This window comes from Coturnix japonica, chromosome 1 (assembly GCF_001577835.2).
Source record: "Coturnix japonica isolate 7356 chromosome 1, Coturnix japonica 2.1, whole genome shotgun sequence".
Classification (NCBI taxonomy): Eukaryota; Metazoa; Chordata; class Aves; order Galliformes; family Phasianidae; genus Coturnix; species Coturnix japonica.
In genome coordinates this window covers 131518056-131543256 of record NC_029516.1, presented here as the reverse complement: position 1 = coordinate 131543256, position 25201 = coordinate 131518056, and the positions used below count along the sequence as shown (strand labels likewise).

The 25201-nt window shown below is 39.3% G+C and overlaps 1 protein-coding gene across 1 annotated transcript in view; it reads right to left on the bottom strand.

Moving 5' to 3' along the window:
• The window catches only part of ABCC4 (ATP binding cassette subfamily C member 4), a 139315-nt gene that overhangs the window by 106991 nt on the left and 7123 nt on the right, over positions 1-25201 (bottom strand). Inside the window, exons 2-9 of the mRNA XM_015851547.2 lie at positions 19695-19805; positions 17597-17717; positions 17092-17316; positions 13115-13204; positions 12473-12636; positions 8439-8564; positions 5728-5977; positions 3333-3437 (exon numbers count right to left, since the gene is read on the bottom strand). Coding sequence (XP_015707033.1) covers positions 3333-3437; positions 5728-5977; positions 8439-8564; positions 12473-12636; positions 13115-13204; positions 17092-17316; positions 17597-17717; positions 19695-19805 — 1192 coding nt within the window. The remainder of the gene's footprint in view (positions 1-3332; positions 3438-5727; positions 5978-8438; positions 8565-12472; positions 12637-13114; positions 13205-17091; positions 17317-17596; positions 17718-19694; positions 19806-25201) is intronic.

The following is a 25201-nucleotide window of genomic DNA, read 5'->3' as shown; positions in this document are numbered from 1 at the left end:
GGTTTGACTATCAAAAGTCTAAACAGGAGAGTACTATTTGCTTTCACACAGCCTCATCTCACGCAGCTTGGAAGCCTTTGGCAGACAATGATGCATACTATTTGAGTGAAAATACATGACCTGAAATTCTGTGTTCAATAGTACACACATTCTTTATGTCACACTACTGCTAAGAGCTTATATACTGCACCTTTTCTACCACGGTATAATTGTAGAAACCACAGAATAATAGAATGTCTTGGGTTGGGAGGAGTCTGCAATATCATCCAGTTCCAACATCCCTGCCATGGACAGGTCACTTACCAGATTAAGCTGCCCAGATTCTCATCCAACCCGGGCTTTGAATGCCTCCAAGGATGTGGCATCCACAGCTTTTCTGGGCAGCCTGTCTCATTTAAATCTACTTTTAGTTTATATCCATTCCCCCTGAAATGGAATTCCTCCCTGATAAAACAGTCCCTTCCACAGCTTTCCTGTAGGCCCCCTTCAAGTACTGAAAGATCACAATGAAGTCTTGTTGGAGCTTTCTCTTCTCCAGGCTAACAGCCCCAGTTCTCTTAGCCTGTCTTTCACAGGAAAGGTCTCCAGCCCTCTGACTATCTTCACGGCCTCCTCTGGAGGAGAAGGAACTCTAACAGTTCCATGTTCTTCTTCTGCTCTGGGCCCTAGAGCTGAATGGAGTACTCCAGATGGAATCCGACAAGAACAGAGTAGAGACACTTATTCACCTGATGGTCAGACTTCTTTTGATGCAGCTCAGGACTACAAGCACCCATTGGCAGCTTGTAACAAGTTCTACAACACCCTCAACCTCAACTTCTTCAACTCAGGGCTGTTCCCAATCCATTTTCTACCCAGATTGTACTAAGCACAACTGACACTAAAATGTAGACAGTAAAATAAAAGCAATCAAGCTGCCCTGTGACCAAATTCTGGAACTGTCAAAAAGGGAAGCTTGTAACTAGCTGTTTTAACTGATTTAGGAAAGGCATGGTTAAGGTTATGAGAGGTATTCGCTCATATCTGTGACAGCTGGGAGAACTAGGCTGATATGCATGTGTCTCCTCTGGCCAGAAGAAATGCTTTATGTAACAGGAAAGCCCTCACAGCCCAGTAGCACATATCCCATTGGATTTTCTATCACACAACAACCATGAATTCTGCATTAAATCAGACACAGTGTAAGAATCCAAAGTTGCCTGTGCTGTGCCACGCTCCAAAACCACTCTGTTGCTATTGTTCACCTCCACAAGGTGGCAGCAACACAGCTATTTTCTCAATTCTATTAACTTCATTTCTCAGTCCAGAGTACCCAGTTCAGGTACTAAACTGGAGTTAAGGTCTGGAGAGATCCACCAGTTCATGAAAGAAAATGCATTTTTTTTTTAATGCAAAGTTTTCAGGATGAGAAAATATCTGTTATTAAATCAATTTCTCTTTACAGAAAACTACATAAGCTTTCCTACACACCAGCCCTACCACAGACCTCCCTATGACTGTAATGAGGTCTTGAGGTCACGTTTCTGAAATTACAAAAGATCCATGCCCAGGTTTACAAAACAGAACATCGTAACAGCCTAAAATTGCACCCTGACAAGTACCTGTCACTTTCCTTCTGCTGCCACTTCTTCATTCCTAGATTTGTGGACAGGTTGTTCACGGGACTCAGATTTCAAAGAACAAATCACATAAAAAGTGATTCATTTTCTGCTACTTTATCCCTGTGAACTGGCTCACTGTGGGGCGATAGATATAAGCATTAATGCTAGCACATGGCATGAAAAACAGAGTAGGAAGGTAGAAGGACACGGGATTGATTCCTTCAGTTGTAGCAACTCCTTAGGTGAGCTTGGGCAGACATTACATCCCATATCCAAATACAAGTAGTAATTCATCCCATTACGGAGATAATACATTGTACGGAAGTACTATACTGCTTAGTCTCCTCATTTAAGTAACTAAAATGATGAGGGACAAACCTGGCCACTGTTCAAATTCTTGAATTTTAAATTGGAAGTTTCTCAGTTGAGCGGACAGGCTGTTCCAGAAATTAAAGGCACATGATGAAAAACCCCGTATCGAAGAATCCCCAGTTCCATGCTGCTATCAGACTAGCCTGTGGAACTCAGATAAGACTTGCCTCAGTAAAACAAGAGTGTGACCGTGAATTAATTGGTTTTGTTTATCTTTTGATAAACTGTAATACAGCATGTTAAGTTGTTTTCCTAAGAGTCTATCTAATAATCCCTTTTTTTACTTCCAGTGATTTTGGATTTGTGGGCTGTGTTTGGGTTTGTTTGTTTAGTTGTGTTTTTTTTTCCCCTTAAGTATCAACTTTGGCTCATAATCTTTAAAAACAAACAAACAAAAAACCATCATTCAGCTGTACGGTTGTTACACAGAGATCCAAAGAATCGCAAGAGAACCACTGTGGGTAACAAGCTAAGTTGCTTATATGACAAAGTACAGCATACTTTTATTATCCCTTTTATAAATCCTCTCTCACAGAACTCACCATCTTTTCACTTAGCAACTGTATAAAATTAATCTGCATTATTATAAGAGTATGTAAGAAAAATATTCTGAGCTCCTTTTACACTTCTGGGAGAACCGTTCTTCTCCCATGCAGATTTCAATTAAATATCAAAATAAAAGTTACATTAAGAGTTTTGTTTTATTTTTTAAACCAAAAGGAAACCAGTAATTCCAGTCATGCTACCCAGCTTCACATAATATAAATAACTCAGGAAAAACCTGAAGGTGTTTTATGGGTGTGCAACTGTTTCCTATAGACTGTTAACTGCCATTTTGGCAAGTGTGATGCATTTTAAGTAAAGGACAATTTGTAACTGAACATTCTCAGTTAAAATGCACAGAGGAACAAAGACTTGTAGACTAGTCCAAAGCTTTCAAACCTGCTATGGGAAGTACAATATCGTACTCGCTCTAGACCAAAGCACTGATCAACATAGAGTTCACTGAAAAAAAAACCAAAAACACATAAATGCTAAGGCCTGCCTTAATGTGCTGACTGTCCTTAATTCCTATTTATATATCTAGCTGTGTTACAGTCCTGTTTAATAACAGGACATTTTCAGAACTAAATGTACAGGTTTTCAGTTAGTATAATATTCAAGCATAGGTACTTTTAAGATGAATTTGATACCATTTAATACTATTGAACAGAGTTAGTCTAACACACTAAAAGGTTTCTCCTACACAAATGATGGAATATAAAACAGGAGCACGCTATGCACAGACATTGTGATTTTTAGGCTTACAGATGTCTACAGCACCAGTATACTCTTAGCATTTATTAAAAGTAAATTTACCTTATCCCAGTAGCAAGTCAAATCCTGAACATGGAGAATGACATTCTCATTATTATCATGCAGTTGTGGTTTGAACTGTGAGACCTCATCAAGTAGCAGGAAGTTCTGCAGTAAAAGAAAAGAACAGGATATTGCCTAGTGTGAGACTGGGAAAGAAACCCAAGCATATGCTTTTGCAAGCAGCACACAAAACATAATTGATGGACAAAGTACACTCACTTAGTAAAGAATTGTATTTCCAAAGCAATGCACAACTTATTCAAGCAATGCACCTCTAACTACCTAATCATCCCAGAGACCACGCAGAAGTGCAGATTTCATTGCATAGCAGTACAGAGGGACTCTTAACAGCAACCTGCTGTTCCTTCAGCAAACAGAACTTCACAATCAGTCCTGACAAACCTTATAATTGTTTGATTTCCTCTTCCCATGAAGAAGAGATGAAACCTTAACCTAACACCTTATTGTTCCATTGCTTTCTCATTTTCCTTGCCTGATGCTATATTATAGACAGCTCAAACACTTCGAAAGGAAAAAGACAAATTCACGGGTAGAAGTTATCACAAATTTAAGATAAAACACAGAAGAACAATCATGATTTGAACTGCTGACCATAAAGACCTTAGATAGGTCTCTAACAGACAACACCTTGAGAAATGTCAAGTGTAGCTAAGAAGTACTGAGCTAACAGTCTGCAGACACAAGACTGGTGCCAAAGACTTGCAGAAGTCAGTTACTAAGAGGAAACAAAACAGAGCTGACAGACATCTCTGAGAATGAGAACAGCACTTCTACACGTCAGCAAGCACAAGGGACCTTGCTCAAAATCCAGCACCATTTTTAAGAGAGCTGTGAGAAGCCAAAGCATTTCACGCAGCAGTCTCCATACTCAACACACACATACATCTCCACCAAAAGGCAAAAGTGCAAAGTCAATCTTTGTGCAATCTTTCATGCAGAGCAAAATAAAACTGCTAGCATTCACAGAATGCTAAGGAGCAATCATCAGCTTGAGACAGGACCATGTCCTTGAGAAAAAAAACCTCCATCTTTTGTACTAAGATAATTTCTTCCCTCCTTCTGCAGTCTCTGTCAAAATAGCCCTCTGGAAAACAACTGCTCTCACTTGGCTTTACAGTGGCACCATGAGCCATTGCTTCATCAAAAAGCATGAGCTTCAAGGAGAGATGTAGCTGTACGGCTAATGGGAGAGGACATGACAGCTTAAAGAAAAAAAAATAGAAGCCTTTCTGCCATGCAGTTTTTATGCATTTATGCATGAATACAGAGCAACAGCAAACACTTCCCATCTGACTATACTTTATTTTCACCTGGAGCATGCTATCTCCTGCTTTCTTGTCTCCAACCGAGCATATTTATGAACAGCACTGAACTCATTTATTCTATAAAGCATATGGAGAAAGTACCCTCTTAAAAAGCAAAACAATTATTTTCAGTTTTGCCCAGATAGCCATCAACCTTAGCCCCTTTTTTTTTCTTCCGTATTTCCAGTCTCTCTTCCTAATTCCTTTCCACTTATTTACACTACAGTAACACACCTTTAGTTACAAGGCATCTTGTCATTCAGTAGCAGAATGCCTAACTCTCACTTTGTAGCTTTGGAAAATGGAGGCTAAAAAGCTGCTGTCTGCATCAGGGATGCTAAAGATTCATCAGGACAATTATTTGTCCATTCCAGTGAACCTTCATTCTAGAGCTGATTTTGAAGAAGTATCCTTAAGGAGTATCCCAAGTGCAGAGATACTGAAGCCAGCTGCCAAGAGCAAAATCTTTTGCATTATAGGATTTACTGGAAAACAAGACATGAGAAAAAAGGATTGCCACTATCTGCTCAAGCGCCTTTGTGTCTTGCTCCTAAGGCATCTTATTTAGACTTTCATTCATGTTTCTCAACCTGCACAACTAGAACGATCACTTGAAAGAACATTGTGTGGGAGATGAACACAAGGTGCATGTAAGTACTGAAAAGATATTGTGCAACATCCAGCATCCTGAGCATTTATCTTTGTTTCCTCCTATAGTCTAGCTTGAGCAGTAATAAGAAATGTTATGGACAACAATTTTGTTGGGTGGTGATTTTCACACATTATGCTTTTCTAACTTCATTTGCGTCACCTCTCACAAAATGCTTCTTTGAAGACCAAATATCCGCTTAAAATATAGTTTCCATGTGGGCTTAGTACCATTAGCAAATTCATCAAAAATGTTCTATTATAATCAGGCACATGGAGAAATACATTTTTAGGCATCTTCATTAATACATGGCACAGTGACACTCAGTTAAGCCATATAATGACATATACAGAATTTCTATTTGCCCCAATCTGATATTTTTTCACCAATGAAACCAAATCATTCACACTAATAATCATACCTTGATTCGTCGTATGCTGACCACTGCCTCGGATACTCTCTCAACAGCCGAAGGGAAGAACAGAGTGACTGTCAGTCTGACTGCGCCATACAGGGACACTGCAACGAACACCCGACTTGCAGAGATAACGTTGCCAAGTAGTACGTATGCCATGAAAGTCATGAACACTGTTATTTTGCTTGCCACAAAGAAAGAGGCTAAGTTCAATCCTCGAAGGTAGGAGCTTTTCAAAACCATGGCAATCTCCTTCCTAAAAACGAAAAATATAAACATTCACATCAATCCTTCCCATCACAGCTGCCCTCAACGACAGGATGAGGGAGATCCCATTCTCAGGAGCATACTTGTATGTCCTTTCTCCTCCCCTCACACCACCCCAACTCATATGTGAAGAAAGTAACTGCAAGAAAAGCAAGGCATGTGGCAAAATAGCAAAACAAAATTCCTGCTTTGGTCAAACTATCATCTTAATTCCCATTCTAACCTGCTTTGACTATTTCTGCATGGTGTACAAGAATAAAAAGGAAAAGAAATCTGTATGATGGTCAAGCATCAAAAAGCTCCTTATCTTTCCAACACAAAAACCTGAGTTTATTCACAGAATCTTGATAAGATCAACGCATTCTCCACCACCAGAAAAACAGGGCAACTTCCATCACTTTTAAGAGTCCATCTGTGGACCATCAATCAGTCCTGTTCCTCAAGCTGGATCACAAGGTTTGCAGTATTTCCTTTGATCTTAGTCTAAATCCTTCTCACTTCGGACCCTGCTCCTGGTTTCTTCTGCTCTAGGAGTTCTGGTTCATAATTAAGAGAATACTGGTCTGTGAGGCCAACTGTTTTGGCAAACAGTCCCTCAGCTAAACACTACGTGATGAATGGCACGGACACAGATGCCTCCCTGCAGAAACATAATGCCTGATGACGTATGTGTTTTCAATTTTCATTTTAGTTAAATTTCAGTTTCCAGTTCTAAATGACTCCTCAAGTCCAGTGCTCAAAATATTACTGCACTGTCTACAACGACACTGCCATCAGGCTTAAGTTCATGCTAAAGTAAGAGGTTTTCTTTATCAAAAGAGACATAATCCCCCCTGTGGCGCAAGTGGTAGAAGTGCCGCTCTGCTACACAGGAGGCGCGAATCCCGGGGGTTGGACTCCATGATCTCTAAGGTCCCTTCCAACTCACACGAGACTGTGAGACTGTGATACTGTGATAATAATTTGCTTCTTCCCCACACAATGTACTTTTATCTGCTTGAAATAATATGGAATTTTACTACAACAATTCCTAAACTTTCTAGCAATATTCAATTAAAAACTCGATCATTTTGATTACTTTCTACTTGAAACTATACGCAGAGATCAGAAAATCAAGTCTTGATCATACCACTTGAAGTACATTAGGTCCTCACTTGTGAAGAGAAAGATGCAGGATCTACTACTGGAAAACAAGTTAAGCAACTTTCCCACCATACTTGCCAAATTGGCTGAACTGACAGACTTACAAAGCATTTCAAAGACATTTTCTCAGCTTAAGGGCTCACAATCTCAGACTTCCTCCAAAGGACAGTGAAAGAACACTTGTACATAAACTACTTGAACTGGGTCTAATTTAATTACTTCTGGATGAAACTTCTTTCCCACATTCTAATAATCCTTAATAATCCTCTCACTATCTGTGGATAATTAGCAAGTTCTCTGTGCTATTCTCCATAAATATCTGATAAATTGGAGCCTACCCATAGGCTTTGTATTATATACCGCACTGTCTTATGGGAGAGAGTTATTTCAAAGGAAACTAACACAGACAGCCACAGGAACAAGAACAGAGAAGTTCAGGTGCCATCTTAACTTTTCAGGGCCATTGTGGAAACACTGGGCAACAACCACATGGCTGAATTTAAAACTTCTGACCTCTAATTTTACCACAGTGCAGTGAAAGAAAGGAAAGGGGGGCTCAAGACGTGTTTTGGAAGAGCTTATTTCACTCCATCATTGAACAGGAAACCACTAATCTTAAAGAGGTGCTGACTGTTGTGATGTGAACGCACCCACTGAGGAAGTTTCCAATAAGGAAATATCCTCTCTGGCTCCATGCAGGACTCTGAAACCTTCAATCGAGAACATTTGGTCAGCATAGGATTCTGTATTCTGAAGAGCAAGTAGTGTTGAAAACTGAACTTATGAGTTAAGCTTTAATCAGATGCTGGTAGACCTCTATAAAGGAGCAATTCTGAGCTGTTATTGTTCTGTCCTCCACCCCTTCCAGGTGGTTGGAGCAGTACTCCAAAATACTTCAAAGGCAAGAAGTGGAGTAGCATCTGAGGATGCTATCAATGTATGACAAAGTCAGATAGCATATATTTCTCAAAAGAGAAATGTCTGCTTATTGGTCTCATTTTATTAGCTTAGAAGGCCGTGAGGATGAAATTTTTCAATTACTTCATTTATCAGTTGCTATTCGTAAGCACAACTGTAAAAGAAAATAACCAAAAAAAGTATAAAATTTACAAATATGAAATGATTTTTACTTCTTCTGTCCGATTGGAATATGTATTTTCAGTCTTTCAGTCTTGCTACAGAAGGCTAAAGAAGCTAAAGAAGTTCAAGCAAACTTCACTTTAAAGCACAAAACAGTGCACCTATTGGCATGTAAAAAACAGAAGCAGATACAGATCATATACCAAGCTGTATCTCTCCAGGATTACCTTCTCAAACCACTAACGAGTTCCGCAAATGATTTTTCCCAAGCATACATCTTTATTATCTTCATACCGCTTATGACTTCATTCATGGTCCTAATCCTGACATCTGTAAAGGCAGCTGTCTTGCTCCTGTAAATAGAAGAAAGTAAAAATTACCACGGTTTTCAAAAGAAGACAAACTATTTTTGATCGTATCATATACTCATAATAAGTTTGTGGATTCACATGATTGAAACTACATTAAAGATCTTTCTTAAACAGTATTTTACAGCTCACACACAGCAAACAGATTTGATACTTCCGTACATGTTCCTGACATTCCCCATTCTTAGGGAACTGTCAGTTGGTTCAATGTCCATAACTGCGTAACAGTTTGTCCCAGCACACCACATTCCTTAAATTACATCCTCATGTATAAAAAAACCTTCATAATAAAAATGCTAAGTGCTACAATTAGAGCAAACAAAAACACTGCAAAAGTATACATTTTTAAGAGTTATTTTCACATTTCAAACCTAGTCTCTCAATGCTATTTTGATGTTAAAAAAACTGGCCTTGCTTTGCATCTTAAGGCTAATTCTTCTTGAAATAAAGGTTACTCATAACACAGCATGAGCTATAATTTAGGAAAAACAAAAACATACCTAAATTTCCTAAGTAAATAAACAGAATTTAAGTGCTGATTTAAAGAAAAGCTGAATGAAGAATACCTACTCTCGCTATGCATGATTGAATTGATGAACGAAACAGGAAATAAATACAATTAAATAATAAAGTCATGGTTTCAATTAGGAAAAAAACACTGAAAGTTAGAAGCCATGCCACAAATGCATAAGCCTTGCTAATAAAGCAGATTACAATTCTAAATTCATTCATGCAGATAAGGATACTTAGCACACAATTACCTATGGTGGGCCTTATTTTGATGAGTCCCGCTTTTTTTCTTCTAAAGAATATATTCTTACATATAAAATCAATGAAAGACAAACTCAGAGACCATATTAAAAAAAAACAAAGCACATTAGTTTAATCTGATCCCCTGCTGGACTTTGCTAGAAGAAATAGCCATGATCAAAGGAGATATGAAGAAAGAACATTAGGTAACTCTCATCATTTTAAACTAACTTATCAGTTATGGATACTCAGTGATCCATAAAAGTGAGCATGACTAAACCAAGTCATTACAGAAGAAATCAAGGAAACTGGCCCTAAAGCAATCAAGTCTTCTTACTAGCATATAGGAAGACTGCTTAGCCTAAACCAACCTTACTAGCACAGAATGAGAGAAGTTTTGCAAAGTCCTTTTCTTCCTCTTTCAAAAAGAAGCGGTGAGACAAAAAGATTTCCTCAAAGAATGAGACCTCCTCCTCCTCCCTCACCTCTGCACGACAAAATGCAGAATGGGTTGTTCATGTCTCTGTAGCAACAATGATTCTCACCACCAGCCTTTCAGAAGCAGTTACCTTTGAAAGGTAACTGCTTCTCTCTAGATGACAGAAGGTTGGAAGGAACCCTTTAAGGTCATCTAGACCAGCCTCCCCTGCAAGGAAATACCTACAGCTAGATCAGGTTGCTCAGAGCACAGTACAGCCTGACCTTGAATATCACCAAGGATGGGGTATCCACCGACTCTGGGCAATCTGTTCCAGTGCCTTACCATCCTTAGTGTAAAAAGCATCTTCCTTATACCCAACCTAAATCTCTCCCCTTTTAGTTTGAAGCCAATTCCCCTTCTCCTATCACAACAGAAACTGCTGAAGAGTCTAATCCCATCCTTCTTACATTCCTCCTTTAGAAACTGAAAGGTTGCTATCAGATCTCCCTAGAGTGTTCTCAAGGCTTACGAGCCTTCTCAGAAGTATTACAGTAATACTCACTTTAAATTATGCAAGTTACAGAACTCCTTTTCAAATTCATGATGAATATCTGCATTCTGGTAATGTTTGACACAACAGTTCCAAATATTATTTTTTAATCAATAAATTTATGTATATGTGGAGCTCTAAATAGGAACATTACAGTTGCATGGCTAAGCACTGAAAGGGCTCAGTCCTTGTGAATACATTTTACACAGTCTTCAGTCCACTACCCGAACTATTTCTCAAATAATATACAATTTCATGAGTATTTTGTGCAACACCCAGTAATCTTGTAGGTAAAAACACGGAATGAAGACAGAATAAGTGCCTGCATAATAAACTGGTGTGCGTATGTTTAGAACACTGGGTTAAAAGCACAATGTTGACTAACAGCTCAAACTATGTGCCACACGGACTGCACCTGGATTTGTGGAAAAGCCTTAAATTATTAAACTATATATTCATGGGGTGATTTCATCATATCCACCACAGATTTCCAGCAGTTATCATGTGAACATACACATCATTACAAAGCTGGAATCCATTTCAGTTTTTTAAGTAACAACTTCTGTTCAGCGGGCATTTCTATTCACAAACAGGGAGATATGTGCACATGTATGTGAGCAAAAGTTCTTGTTAACAAATTCTTTCCCTCGCACTATAACCAATAAAGTGGCCATTAATTAATAGGGGAAAAACCCAAGGAATGTTAAACAGCCACTGGCTAACCTTTAAAATACATACCTTACAGAAGAGATTTTTGTCACCTTGTTGTCTGACCCTGGACAAGTCCCTTAATCTTTGTGCCTCAGTTTCCCATCTGTAAAATGGGGATAATAATGCTTACCACTTTGGAAAAGCACTCTGAATACCATGAATAAGGCACTATTTAAATGCCAATTGTTTACATTAAAACTCAAACCAAGAGGAAAGTATCTTGACACATATGCATGCATAGCACATATGCAGTGAAAATTTATACTTAGGAATATATATTCTACAGACAGATCTTATCATAAAAAACCTAAGAAGTTGACAGAGAGCACGGTATGATTCATTATTTGAGAAATAGCACATAAGCATAATAACTGAAGACTAACACGGTGATTACAAACAGAAGTATATCTGACTTGGTCTAGTTTTGTAATTCTCAGCTCTCTCTTCATACATAGCCATGCAATGGCAATGCCAGCCAATACTTCTGGAAAACCTGTCTTAAAATCCAACTTGAAACTGGATTACTCCACAGTAATCCACTAAAAATGAAGTTTCACTTATTTGAAGAGCTAGAAGGAACCCATTCACCCTGAACAGAAGTGCAACAAAGATGCATAACACTACAAAGCACCCAGAAAAATAAGTATTTCCATTTAGATGAAAAAGTCATTTATAAAATCAAGATGCAAGTAGACCATTATTTATTACACAATAGAAGGAAAATTAGGAAGCCAGGACATTAAAGATAACTCAACATTCCCACCTGAGGTAAGTCATTTCTTAAGAGGAAGTCACAGAAAAATAAATTAAATTTGCCTGACAGCTGAAAACTACTGCAAATCCATTTTATATATCTGCAGCCCTAGAAACCTGGAGCTAGAAATCTCATAGCTGGCATCAAAATGGTTGTCATAACTGTGGTTCTACCTTTCTCTCATTTCCTTTGCTTTGTCTTCTGTGCACTGTTATCTTGGAGGAGAGACAACAAGATTTTTAAATACAAAACTTTAAGAGCTTTCCACTCCACCTTCATCATCTCAATAAGTCAAACTTGTGGCAAGACTGACAAGTAATAATCTTCCCTATAAGCATTAGCTAAGTAAGGCAAAGCTCAAGTTACTAAGCAACTCTATGCCCAAACCTACAAGGTAGATGCTGAAGAGCTACAAGGCAGCTACAGAAATAGCCCAAGGCTTTAATATACTGGATGTCTAAAAAGTGCCAGATATTGTCTGCATCTCCAAAGGACAAACAACTTCAAGTCCTTGTGAACAAGGCTTCAGAAATCTCGCATTATTAACTATGAGAAACACTGGCAGAGATCAAAGAGAAAGCAAAAATCCTCACCAAATGGAAGCTGTTTTCACACCAGTACTCTAACTCCATCCAGCTCTCAACAAAGTATGTACGTTTTCAAACTCAGGTCAGAAAATACCTACAACCTGATGTATGCAACCTTACCTTAAAGAAGAAAAAAGCCTCCCAATACAGGTTTGTATAGGCAGAAGAATAATCAGTACTGCCATTCCTGCAAGACATGATGGGCCTATCTCCATCCAGAGAAGCACTGTTACTGCTACCGCTTGAATTGGTCCAGCCCACAAGAAGTGCAAGAAAATTGTTACCTAGGCAAACAGAGAAACAAAAATCAGCTTTCACTCCTATCTAAAACATTAAATCCCAATAATGTGAAATTGAAAAAGCACCTCTGGCTGCAGCAGGTACTGAGGGATTCAGTCAGAAGACCTGGAGAAATTCTGCACCAGATTCAGAGACCTGAATACAGCAGTCTACATTGAGGCACCTAAGCTCCATAGAGCAAATAAATCCCCACACTGACTCTCTTGTACCTACAGGCACCACCATTCATCTGAGCTTAGGAAAACAGCAGGAAAGTATGAAATGGGCAAAAAGAACGTTTTATGGGAATAAAAAGTGTTTTAAGGAGTTGGATTTAATGATACCTATCAGTTCTTCTGGCTTAGGATACTCTACAATTCTGTGATTCTATGAATATTTCTTTCCACAGGATATTTGAGAAACAACTAGAAGAAATGTTCATAAGAAATACTTATCATGGGAAAGATCTGTAATAGTTCTTACCTGATCAAATTTGTTCACATCATTTGAGAGAAGATTGACTATTTGTCCAGTGGTAGTTTTTGCCATAGCTACATTACTGAGACGGAGTGCCTAAAAAATTCAAAGCAGTCCCAATTTGTCACAGCTTATACAGCACAGAATGCATTTACTGAGAAGACGCAATACACAAATACAATGCTGGAGCAAAAGCTTTCACCTGAGAGTACCCGGGCACAATTCTAAAATGTTAGACAATACTGGTTAACATTCCTGAAGTCCTGAAGGTCAGCATATAATAAAAACAAGCAGTGTAGGGAAAAAACTGCAAGAACACAAGTGCCATAAGAAACACTACCTTCACTTTGTCTGAAGTGGGGAAAATAGCAACATAGCGGTTATTAAAGCTAAACAGAGAAGCTTTTAACTTTTCTTTTACATTTCTCTCCCACTCATATTATGAGCAACTATATGGAAAACTACCTGAAGATCAAATTAAAATCAGGAATGTTTGGACAATCAAAATAATTTTCTTGAGAGATTCCTGGCAGAATGCAATAAATGAAATTATTCTTTTTATACTCTCACTCCTTAGTAACAATGCAAACTCCATCTTCTGTCTTTGAAAACTGAAGTTAGTATCCCTCTCTCTATGAAGTGCAAGCATTTCCATTGGTAAAAATAACTGCTAAATCCTAAAATTTCTAGACTATAATAAATAAAGCACATGCTATGAAAAACAACAGCAATAATTACCAGATAGTTTTGCAGGCTGATATAGATTAATCAGTAGAAAACAGAATGTGATTACAACAATACCCCCAAAAACATCTTATCCATACATCTTGCAGTCTAAGTATTACCACAGAGATCCAAACTGAGATAGTTCAAAGATGCAGATAACAGTCTCTGCTTCCCTTCTATACTTGCTACAAAGGAAACAGTTTAGGAGCACAAACAAAACAACAAACAAAATGTGCTATAAATTTTCCTGTAACACGAATAGTTCACTCCTCAAAAACACTGAGCATCTCTACCTGGCACACGTCTACTTTCCCTTCCCACTACCTATGGCTTTAAATATTGCTCTGATCATAGCACTTCCAAATTCACTCTCAAGAAACACAACCAAAAAATAATTAAAGCTAACAATTTTTAAAAAGCAACTGTACACTGAACTTACATTTCACTGTACATTTGCTGGCTCTCTGCTTTCAGCACAGGGATCACAGAATGGCCTGGGAATTGAAAAGGACCACAATGCTCATCTAGTTTTGATCTTCCTGCTATGTGCAGGGTCGCCAACCACCAGATCAGGCTGCCCAGAGCCCCATCCAGCCTGGCTCTGAACACCTCCAGGGATGGGGCATCCACAACCTCCATGGGGAACCCGTTCCTGTGCATCACCACCCTCTGCATGAAAAACTTCCTCCCAGTATCTAACCTAAACCTACCCTGTCTTAGTTGAAAACCATTCCCCCTTGTCCTATCACTGTCCACCCTCATAAACAGCTGTTCCACCTCATGTTTATACACTCCCTTCAAAGCGCTGGAAGGCCACAATGAGGTATCCCCAGAGCCTTTTCTTCCTCAAGCTAATCAAGTCCAGTTCCCTCAACCTTCCCTCACAGGAAAGATGCTCCAGCCCCCCGCTCATTTAGTGGTCCTCCTCTGGACCCACTCCAAGACCTCCACATCCTTCTTGTACTGGTGGCCCCAGGCCTGAACGCAGTACTGCAGATGGGGCCTCACAAAAGCTGAGTAGAGGGGGACAATCACCTCCCTCTCCCTGCTGGCCACCCCTCTTTTAGTGCAGCCCAAAACACAGTTGGCCATTTCTACACTTGATGCCTTGGTTTACACTCTGTTCTTTTTCAGATGTAATTGCACAGACCAAATGTCAGTATTTTTACCATTCCTTTGCTTTTGTACTCCAATCTTAGTGTTTTAATTTCTCCGTGCCCCAACCTTTCAATTCAAGGGCACAGAGAAACGGGAAGAAGTGAGTACAGAGAAGAATACTACAACTATTCAGTCACATAACTCCTGACACCTTTCTGTCTGCTTACTGTCTCAACTACCTCACAGACTAAACCACATCAGTGTTTAATTCTGAACCTACAAGTCTTCCCCCCCCTCCAAGCTCTCCCTAAGTAGTCTTTGGCTTTAAAGCATGAAGTTGAGCTACAAGATAGATATTTCTTTTTCTTGTGTGCATCACTAGTACTTCTTACTGATCACAAAACCTTTAGAGTTTGAATACAGGCATCTTGCAAACAAGAGCAGATTTTAACTTTTCCAGAAACAGTAAAAGGTACCAAACATAAGAAGTTCAATTGCCATCTGAAGCTCTGTATTACGAATCCACTCCCATTCAACCCATTCATCCTTGTAAATCCAAGGTTCTGTTTACTATGGTGCTTAATGATCACCGCAAAACTGCTGGTAAACAAGCATCCAGATTCTTTCAAAAGCATCTATGCAGATAAAGAGAAAGTATGACCTATCTATAAGCCTCAGATAATGAAGACAACTGATTAGTGGGGTTTATCAATGTTCTACTGCGACCTCAGCCTTCACCCTCAGGAGTAAACATTTATGAGATGAGGGGAGATTAATTTCCCATTTAATCACATCTCCGGAAATAAGGATGCACATTATAAACACTTCTTTTCCAAGCTTCTAGGCTTCTAAGCTAATATCAACACTGCAACAATATCACCGCTATATACATATTTCATGAATTTCAAACTGTGTTATGATAATCAGTTTAGTAAATTAATACCTTAGAGATGTGTTTATGTACAAGAAAGCACTGTGCCATGTTAGAATCGAGTTCCCAGAGGACAATTTCCCAGGTATCAGAAGAGGGAGAAGAATAAATACACACATGAAAAACAATCTCCACTTTAAGTTTTTACTCTCCTCACTTCTATTGCTTTCCCTAAAAACCTCACATGACCTATCACAGCATTGTAAGTGTAGTGGGTGGCACCTATGTTTAGTGGTTATAGTAACATGGTTTTCTTTGTACTCTAAATAAAACTCACATCCCTGATCCTTCACTCAAACTTCTTTGCTGAGGTCTGCCACAGGCAGGTTGCTAAAGTGAGAAGTTTCCCTTCTAACATCCACTTCCAGCTTGGAAATGGAGATAGACTCAACAGCTCAGGCACTCGGTACCTCCAGAAGAGGGAAGCAGACATTTAGAACTGGCTCACTTGCTTCCCAGAGCACCCTGAGGCCAGCATTTCTCACTTGATGTTGCTCAACCTTGCCTCATAAGGTGATATCCCTAACTCCTCTTGATCCACCTTCCATCTGATAACAGCCCTGCAGCCTGGTGGGGGCAGCAGCAATACTGCAGTATCTTCACACCTCACTGAACTAACCCCATGCACTCAGAGAGTCGGAAATCCCCCTGACCTGCAAAACAAACAATTCACTGGCCCTAAACCACTGCGGAAGAAAACAGAAATGAGTCAGGCCATTAATCACAGCAGGGGGGTAAGATCAGACAGTAAAACAACTCCCAGGCACGGGAGTGCAGAGGCTCATGGTGACATTCAAACACAAAGTCCTTCCTGGGGAAGAAACTGGAGCGCTGAGAGACTGCAGGCAGGAAGCAGGTAGGGCCCAGCATCCACCAGCAGCTCTGCCCTTCTGCTGGATGCTGACCACGTCCTGCTGCTCGAGCAACCAGCCCTTACACCAACAGCAGATCAACACCAGCAGCTCACCCTAAGCTTTAAGGGCTATTTAATTGACCACCTTCCCTGTGAGGTCTGAAGCAGTCATTCAGACATCGTATTACCAAAGGGAAAGCAAAAGCACATACATTTAAGAGATGATGTATATTATTAGAGTTCATTACATTTCTACAAATGAGTAACTTCAGTGGCACAGCAAGAATAAGCATAACAAAGAGCTGTATTTTTAACCCCATACATCACATGAATTAACAACAGAACACCAAATATTGCATGTAAATGTTTGCTTACCTTCCGATAAATCATATGACACATAGCCACTCTTAGCTTCATGCCAGCCCGCTGTACATGATAGAAGTATAAGTGATGCATTATAGCTAGAATAAGTGTGCACACAGACAGAGCAGCTGCATAGCAATATGCAACATTCAAATCCATCTCATGTGAGGCATCGTAGTTTTCAAAATAACTAATAATTTTTCCTAAAAATATTGGTTGAACTATTTTGAGGGTTTCCTAGGAGAAAAAGAAGGGGAAAAAAAGCATCAACCATTTCATACCATACCACGCTCCCCATCTCAGTGTCCAAGCAAATAACAGCCAAGTTACTGCCACAAATTATATCAGTCTCAAAGGGGCTGCAGCTCTGTCTTATATTTCTGAGAGAGTATATGAATAGTATGGATTCTCTGAACAACTCACTATAAAATCATCTGTGTATTACGTAACCTCAAAGGTCAAATTCCACATCACTGTTAGCTAAAAAATATGCAGTGTCACATTTTATATCACTTACCTCAATCATTGTGAAAATTCCAAGAACTAAATAGGATTTCCAGTAACAAAGAATAATTGCTTTTGTTAAATGGGGCGTTTTTCCTCTCTTTTTTGCTTTTTGCACCTCTTTATCCCAGTACCTGACAAACAAAAAGCAAATATGCTGGAGACAGATGGAAACCAGTAAGGCAATTACCTGGAGTAAAACAGTTTCAGACTTGCAGTGAGATTGCCACAATCACCTTTACACTCCACTTTTATTAAGAAATTAAAAAGGTAACAGGTAGTTATGTTTTCTCATCAACATGCAGTGCTTAGTATCAGAGATTATTCTCCTATAATGAGACCTTCTCTCATGCCTGTTCCTAACTCACCTGCCCTGTGATTTCATGAGAACGAACAGATATGGCACCATCTGCCTTTTTAAAGCATCAGCAGCAGTCCAGTCACTTCACACTCCCCACATCCCTCTGAGGGAAAGGGTTTCACCATCTGAGTGGCAATGACCTTTGTGTTAACCACGTGTCTACCCACAAGCAAGATACAATCTGTTCAGATTATAATCAAAGACAGTAGTAATAAGAACAATGTTGTTCAGTTAAATATGAGCATGAAATTAACTGGAACTTAAGCAGACGTCTGAAAATGGACTTGTCAGACAAGAAGTCCCCCCTTGCTTCTGGAGGCTAAGTATTTTTTGCCAGGCCCTCTGACTTCACATGTTTGAGGGCTGCAATTAGTCTAACTTGTGAAAACTAATTTTATCCTTTTGTAACACGGTACACAAGTTTGAAGTATACAGCATGGATGGGAAAACATAACTTCTTAATTTTCATCTGCTTTTTTTTATTAAAAGGATGACAGTTATTGTCTGAATAAACGCTTCAGAATCAGAACTGAAACTACACAGATTCTTTTTGTGGGCCAAAGAGAAGCTGCTTCCTCCAGTGGCTATTTATGAATTATATTCTTTGCTTCTGAGCCAAGTCCACTAAAGAATAAAAAAGAACCTTTTTTCCTTTGGCATGCTGTATTTTCTACCACTTCCTGACTCATGGAAAGTGTATGCTTTTACTGTAAGAATCACTGGAAAGAATTCACCTTCCTCTATAGTGCACTCCCTGAACAGCTTCAAGACACATCCCTGACTCTGGCAAAGATCTCAAGCCAGATTAGCACTGTCTCTCTTTCTTCAGCTTCCTCAGCTGTGGCAGGGTGATATAAGAACTGGCCATAACCTTGCGTTTCTGGACCCTTTCACTCCTTGAGGAGCCTCCTGTCCTAACCAAACCATTAGGTTTGGATTTGGCACCTTCTGAATTTTATCTGTTCAGGTTGATAAAAGTTGAATTGTGTGGGCAACATTTTCCTAGCAATTACACTGTCAAAGCAGCTCTGAAACAGTGGGTCATCTCTGCTAGTACACATTTTATATGAGTGCAGCATGTAGGCTCTTGTTCACTGCTGGCAAAAAAAAATAGCTAACAGTGGTGACTTGAAAAATGGTGTCATGTAACTGAGAATTTGCTCTATAAAATAGTGTTATTGTGTTATCTGTATTTGTTGTAGCTTCCATGGAAATAAACAGTGGCATTAATTTCAGAGCAACATTGGACAAGAGAACCCGCTGAGTTCAAGAAACATTTGGATGTTCTACTGAAGGACATGCTTTAGTGGGAAATATTGATGGCAGGTACACAGTGGGACTGGATGATCTTGGAGGTCTTTTCCAACCTTGGTGATTCTATGACTGGGAGATACATCACTATTACAAGAAAAAAGAAAAATTATCTTTATTTACAAACATTTACAGCATTAATTTATTAAGGACTACCACAATAACAGCTGACGAAAAGCCTTCTTTACCAAAGCATTCTGCAAAGTACCAGACAAATGACATAATATGAATACTCTAATATAACTTCATTACGTATAATGAGAAGAAATGAAAATGTTTCCACTGTAAAATTTCTGAATGCTACTCTTTGCTATCCAGAATTGTTAACAACAGACCTTGTTAAACTTTACAACAACCTCTTCAGATTTTACAACGTGAATAAAACCTCACATTCATCAACATAAAAACAATGAAATACAACGATGATTTTACTCCTTACCACTGTAAGTCCTCCCCAAGCTTCTTTGAGGAATCTTCTGGCAGCACTTTGTACATATCATCTTCTTCAAGTTTCCGTTTGTGGCCAATAATAAATAATGGATTCAGCCACCTATTTAAATACCAATGATTAGTAAACGGATCAGCAGACCAAAAGAGTAATTAATTTCCCCACCTGTTTCTTCTTTCTTTTAGCCCCTTCTTCCCTCCTCTTCTCAAGCATCACTCAACATCCACATATTTTATAAAATTTATCTTCACAAACCCTAACGAAGTAAGTCATCTTCATTTTACAACATCCTAAAGTAGTTTATGCCCCTCAGAACCTTAGCTCCAGGCATCCAAGACAGTCAATGCAATTTTCAGACTCAAGACAATTTATTCAGTGTTTACTTATATTTATGGAAAATTAACATCCCTTTGAATATTTATGGAAAAACAGAACTTAAACCAATCATTATAATATTGACAAAACCATGCAAAAAATTATACTATATATTTAAAAAAAACAAACACTTGTAATTTGCATGGGTGTTCATTTATATGGGAGAAAAAGTAAATCATGTTCAAATTCCACATATACAAATATTAAATGTCAGTAATTTAAAGACAACCAGACCAGTGTAAAAATGGATAAATAATATTTTATTAGTAGGACACAGCTGGAAATATAAACACAAAGCACAACATCACATTAGAAAGGATACCAAGAAACAAGTAGACTCAAAGAAGGAAAATATTTCCTAATAGCTCTATTTCCTCAAGTATTCAGATTTATTCTAAAAGCTTAGTATTTAATGAAAGAGAGGGATTTTTACAGTGCTGCTGTCATTCTGTAAGAAAAGGTAACTGATTCTTATGGCTGCCATCCACTTAGAGATAGTCCCTGATTCTCTGTTTTTTTTTAATGCAATAGTAGTGTAGTAAGACTAGCTTTTATGCACACAGAAACTTCCTCAATGTTGAAAAACAGGTGAAGTAGACCTAAATAGTTTCAGTTGCATCTCACAGAGCAGGCAGAAGTACGAGCAAGCACAACAGAAACAATATCATTCATGAGGCAGAGTAAAAGAGAATGATACCTATGAAACACACGTGCCTTAGAAGCAATGGGAAGGCTGCAGAAAATGCATTTTGCCACTTGATATCTTTTAGACCCTAATATTTGGTTTTGTGGTGGAGTGTGAACTTCAGCTCTCATGCTTGTTGCCTACAAGAATTTTCTAGGTCAGCCATCACAAACAGAACGAAGAGGTCAGAGATGGACCCATTTTTCTTTTTAAACTCATGACAGGATACTTGTCTATTGTCAATTGTCATTGAAAGCTCATAAACGTTGTTCAGTTTCTGCTGCCTAATTATTCCCTGACTTCAACACAGCTTTTACTAGAACACCTGGTGCACTAGATGAAGAGTATTCTTTTCTTGAAGGCATGCACTTGAGAATTCAAGACTGCCCTGGTTTACAATAAGGACAGTTATTATTCACAACCACAACAGTGGTTATGGATACTCATCAACGAGCTTTGCATTTCTTGCTCAGGCATGCTCCAGTTTAACTCTGTATACACTGGCATATGAGAAGTTTGTTGGTTTGTTTCAGAGATGGTGGCAAGACAAGCTGAATGCTTCAAGAGGGGGCATGGAGTTTCTTCAAGGCAGAACTGTCCCAACAGCCTTTCCACAGGCTCCATGGTATGACTGTATGTGACAAATGGGATCTATGCTTCTCTTTCACTGCTCAGCATGTCAGTGCACAGGATTTATCTAACTCATTCGAAGATTAACTCTCTGTCCTTAAAGCAGCATCACTGATGCTCAACAGCCTATTCTGAACTCTTGGAGGGAGTACTGAAGATCTGTGCCATACATGAGATGTTAAGTCCTCCATGTACGTTAAACATACAATTAGAAATAGAAAAAAACACTAACTGTTGCTTAAACTGTACAGACAACACAGTATCAGGACCCAAATCACTGCCACAGCTTCTCTAAAGGACTAAGATTCTCTGGGCTGCTTCAAAAGCAGCATGGTCATCAGGGCAAGGGAAGTGATCCTGCCCATCTACTCTGTACTGGTGAGACCACCTGGAGTTCTGCATCCAGACATGGAGTCCTTAGAACAGCAGAGACATGGACTTGTTGGAGCGCATCCAGCAAAGGGCCATAAAAATGATCCAAGGGATGGAACATTATCCCTACATGGACAGGCTGAGAGCTGGGGCTGTTCAGCCTGGAGAAGAGAAGGTTGCAGGGAGACCTGAGAGGGGCCCTTTTAGTATCTGAAAGGGGACTATAAGAAAGGAGACAGACTCTTTAGCAGGTTCATGGAGAGTCAAGGTTAGGCTGGATGGGGCTCTAAGCAACCTGATCTAGCTGTAGGTGTTTCTGTTCAGTGCTGGGGTTGGACTAGATAACTTTTAAAGATTCCTTTCCAACTCAAATGATTCTATGGTTCTCAAAGATCCTTTGCTCCTGCCATGAGAAGAGCTTCTGTACAGTTTGACACAAACATCTCCATCAAATCATGTCCCTCAAATCACACTGAATCTGGGGTTTGACACTGAGCTCTTGCTACTATGGATCTAAAGCAAACGTGGGGGAAATGATCCCAAGGTCCATACACCAATTTTTGCCTGCTGGATTTCTGGCTCTCCTTGGCTCCAGCACAGCCATGGGAAGCATCTGCAGTGTTCAGTCGGCTCCTGTGGTCAGTATCAGGTGTTCCTCCTCTTGCAGCATTGCAACTAGTCTGCAGTCCACCCACAAACAGGCCAAAGGTCTCCTTTCTAACAGAGCAGGACAAACTACAAGTAATCATCCCTACCTCCTTTGTAAGTATCACGGTGAGGTTGTGCTTTCAGGAAAATACAGAAAGATCAAACCTTCTCACAGCAATGGAATCAGTTAAGATACTCCACTAGCTACTTACGTCAAAGTGGTAAAAACCAAAATTGTTCTGACACTTAAAGTTAACAAGGTGTGTAAAGAAGATATTTGAAGACATATAACAGAATGCACACCAGGGGCGGTGAGGAAACGCATTAAAAAACAGAGCAGTGCTTCCAGTTTTGCTCCACAGAACAACATTTTCACGATTGTACTTGTACAAGCATGGTGAAAAAGTACAGCAAGGCTATGGAAGAATGATGCTTCTGTTGAGGATAACTGCTCTACCCTAATGCCAGTTTGACTCAGCACTGCAGCCACCAGTAGCAGAAAGTGTTACCGCTGCTGAGGTGCATTCCAGTTGAAGAGGGACTGGATGAACTGGATATCATTGCAGGTCTCAAGTTTACAGGAGAGCAAGAGGGTCACAGCTTCTCTCTCAGCCCAAAGCTGTCAAAAAAACCATCTTACTGATGATACCTCCACCTCCACTGAGGTTATACGGTTTGCAGCAAATCCCTTCTCACCTCCCACTCTGCATTTTGTAACTTATTATTATAGTGGACAACACGGCAGGATCAAGGGTAGATTTAGACTAGATAATAGGAAGAAATTCTTTACTGTGAGGGTGCTGAGACACTGGAACAGGTTCCCCAGTGAGGCTGTGGATACCCCCTCCCTGGAAGCACTCGAGACCAGGCTGGATGGTGCTGTGAGCAACCTGGTCTAGCAGGGGTTATCCCTGCCTATAACAGGTTGTTGAAAATGGGTCTTAAGAGATCTTGAAAACTTTCCAATCCAAACCATTCTATGATGATGGCAAAACCTCAGAATTAATCCACAAGGTTTTGTGGTGACAGGAAAAAAAATATAGAATAAAATAAAAAATAAAGAAAAAAAAAGTATTTAAAAAATATTAATATAATCATGTATTGTTGAGCTTTCCAGTACCACAGTGATTTCCTTTGTCTGCCTCTACAAGAGATTCTATCCACTGGGACACTAAGCACACAGACAACATTTACTTAAGTTAAACACAACTCTGGATCTTGGAAAGACATCCCAGGATAAGTTATAGTCTTATGTTTTTGCAGCCTTGCTTTGATTCTTACATCAGTCTCAGTTAAGCTTCTCAAAAACATCATAATTTATAGAAAGATTATAATATTACTTTCATACAGGTTGGAAAAAAGGTTCAAAATCTTGCAGGAACCCAAACCAGCCACTAGTCTTCATACAATCAAGCGAGGCACAGCTATGCACTCTGCCCTATTTAATGTGGAAATAAAATTATGTAGTGGAGTATCTACCAAAGTCATTTCTATATTGCTTAAAAAACAATTAAAGTTACCTATACATTCACGACACATACCTTTAACTTGATTACATCTGCTTACTCTCATGCAAAGCAATGTGATACCGCTACAGAGGTCTTAACGCTATGAAAGTTTTTAATAATATGCTGTGTTACTCGAGACTGTATTTCAAGAGTTAAATCTTTTCCAAATTTCAAATATGTTCAGTCCTTGAAGTGTATTTAGCCCAAGAGCGAGGTCTTCTATTTGTCCATCACAAATTCTCAGCGCAGCAAGTTCAGTCTATGTTAATTGCTAACGTGTTTTGAACTTCATGTTGGAAGGTCTACTTCTAGACAGAAGACTTAACAGATATTCATGTTCAGTCATTAAAGGAAGAAATGTCCATCAAGATGCCACATTTGAGAGCAGATTACACCACCAAGAGCAGAATTGAGGCCATCTTGTTCCACACAGCCAGTTATTCACGTCACACATTCACAACAAGCAAACAAACCAGGCTGTTTCCTTGCCTGAAGGCTCAGTTACATTAAAGAATATTGTGAGAGGACTGTTAAAGAAGGTAGGAAACATAAGGCAATGGCCTACACAAAGAACATCCCTGCAACCTCGATAGACCAATATACAGACAGCGGTATGTACTCCTTTCATCCCAAAGATGGATACAAAATGGATTCATTACTCATCTACTGTTAGAAGGAAGAAAGATGAGGTGTTGTGGGAAGGAAAAACTTGCACCTCAACCCTACATTGCTGCATTTCAACTTACTCAAACAAAAATAGGTATGCTCAGTCATCATCTCACTGTCCCCAGATACCTTCCTAAATATTCTGAATATATTTTTTGTACATTACAGCCTCCTTTTAGCCGCTCCTTCAAAACACAGTGTTCGCATGTTGCTTTTCAAAGAGCACAGTCCCATTTTTTGCTAGCACAAACTACACATAAACATGGGGATGTTTGGAAGAATCCTGAGTACCTTCTGTACTGCATGGAATGCTTCTGCTCTATCAAGACAATCAGCTGATCAAAGACATCAGGCTGGAGAGCAGCCCAGAAATAGCCCTTGTCACTGCCAGAATACTGATGTCACCAGGAACAAAGATTTAAAAAGAAAAAAATCACTTGTAAACCTGGTGCAACCCCAAGAGACATCCAACTGCAAAGCAGTAACTCACTGCTCTGAACCCAAGAAACGTCCCTCCTCTACAGCAGTACCTTGGGCACCGATAAAAATATAAAATGATTCATTTCTGAACTGACAAAGACCATAACATAAACACTCGCTTCCTGCATTTTCCT